This window comes from Eulemur rufifrons, chromosome 6, assembly GCF_041146395.1.
Source record: "Eulemur rufifrons isolate Redbay chromosome 6, OSU_ERuf_1, whole genome shotgun sequence".
NCBI lineage: Eukaryota > Metazoa > Chordata > Mammalia > Primates > Lemuridae > Eulemur > Eulemur rufifrons.
The window spans coordinates 103521934-103523736 of NC_090988.1; the positions used below are offsets into that span (position 1 = coordinate 103521934).

Consider the following 1803-nt stretch of genomic DNA (forward strand, 5'->3'; position numbering starts at 1 on the left):
GGGGGAGGCGCGGGTGGGGGAGGGAGGAATGGCTCAACCGCGACTCCTCAGTGGCAGGGTCAAAGCGTGGCCTCCGCGGACAGAGGCATCCGGGGACTCCCAGGAGCCCGGACGCCCGGGTTCTGATCGCTCCAGCCCCCACCTGTTCTGTCATTTGCCGCTCGGGTGTGTCAGATGGGGGCAGGGGTAGGAGCAGGGACGGGGGCTGGCTGTGGGTGGGGTGCACGTCCCCACCCTGTTCTGGGGGCGTCCTCCTTCCCCCACCCTGCAGGGGTGGGCTGGCCGCCACCTACACGGAGCCCAGGGGCAGCGACAGCGCCCCCGCGGCCGGCGCGGCCGGCTCCCCCAGCGCCCTCCGCAGCACGGCCCGCAGCGGCTCCCGCTTCCCGGGCTGCCGGCCCATGGCGAAGTAGATGAGCGGCTTGGAGCCGCTGTTGACGCAGGCCAGCAGCGCGGCCAGCGGGGGGAACGGGGGCAGCAGGAAGTCCAGGAGGGGCCGCAGGCTCCAGTAGAGGACGAAGGGCAGGCCGCACACGGAGCACAGGAGCGCCGCGCCCAGCGCCACGCCGTAGAACCTGGGGCGCTGGCGCTGGGAGCAGCAGGCCACCCAGAGGAACAGGACCAGGCCGGCCGCGCAGGCCACGCAGGCCAGCGCCAGGAGCCAGGCGACGCTGGCCGCGTGGTACCGCAGGCAGGCCAGCGGGCGCGCGCGGCCCCGCAGCAGGCCGCAGGCGTGGGCGGGCACCAGCACGGCCGGCGGCGTCAGGGCCCAGCCCAGGGCGCAGAGGACGGCCGAGGCGTGTCGGGACCGGCAGTGCCGGTAGCAGGCGGGGAAGATGTCGGAGACGCAGCGCTCGGCGCTGAAGGCCGCCAGCAGCCACAGCCCCGCCGCGAAGCCCAGGAAGGTGATCACGAAGTAGAGCGTGTCCTGGGAGCCCAGGGCGGCCTGGGCCACGGAGAAGCCCACCTGGCAGCAGAGGAACAGGAAGTCCGCGGCGGCCAGGTGCAGCAGGTAGACGGAGAAGGGCCCCTTGCTGATGTGCAGGCCGAGGTTCCAGAGCACGAGCCCGTTGCCCACCAGCCCCCCGAGGCCGAGGACGAGCGTCAGGTAGAAGACCACGCTGTTGAAGGTCTTCCAGAGGTTGAATGCCCAGAACATCCCCGCTGGCTCGGCAGGCGCTCGAGAAGGACCCTGCCAGGGGGCGCAGGTGTTGGCCACGGGCATCGTGCTTGCGCCACGTGGGGACACAGGGAGCCCCTGGGTGTCGTCCTGGCACAGCTCCAGGGCCACTGCCTGGCTGCGTGACCTCGGCCAGCGCCCAGCCCGGTGAGCCTCAGGTGTGATGGGCCAACACGTCGGGCTGCGGGGGCCCTGCTGCCCTGGCGGGGTGGACTGGCGTGCACAGAAGACCCCCACGCCCCTCCGTGGTGAGGTGCCACATTGCAGAGGGCTACCCTGTGCTGGACAGGCCTCTGCAGGCAACGGTGACACTCGTGGGGACCCTTGTGCAGCGGCCTCCCCCTCCTCCTCCGGCAGAGCATGTTCCCCACCAGGAGCCCCGTGTGTGGCCCCCGCCCCAACCGAGGGCCTGGGCCATGCTCCTGCTGGGTCCCCCGCCCCAGGGGTCTCTGGAGGTGTCCAGTGCTGTCCCAAGGACGCTCTGTCCTGCACTGGGCAGAAGTTTCAGGTGGCCTCAGGAGGAGGCAAGATGACATGTGGGGACAGGAAAAGGCAGAGGGAGACCCCAGCACCCCTCGCCCCAGGGGGCATCGTGGTCAGATGCCGCCCCAAAGCCTCAAATC

The 1803-nt window shown here is 71.5% G+C and overlaps 1 protein-coding gene across 1 annotated transcript; it reads right to left on the minus strand.

Moving 5' to 3' along the window:
• Window positions 1-289: 289 nt before the first annotated feature.
• On the minus strand, window positions 290-1159 carry MRGPRG (MAS related GPR family member G). Its single transcript, XM_069470671.1, has one exon. The coding sequence runs from the start codon at window positions 1157-1159 to the stop codon at window positions 290-292; it is 870 nt and encodes a 289-aa protein (XP_069326772.1).
• Window positions 1160-1803: the final 644 nt, after the last annotated feature.

What these genes read in the sequence shown, in the direction of transcription:
- MRGPRG (XM_069470671.1), bottom strand. Translation starts at nt 1,159, where the DNA reads ATGTTCTGGGCATTCAACCTCTGGAAGACCTTCAACAGCGTGGTCTTC.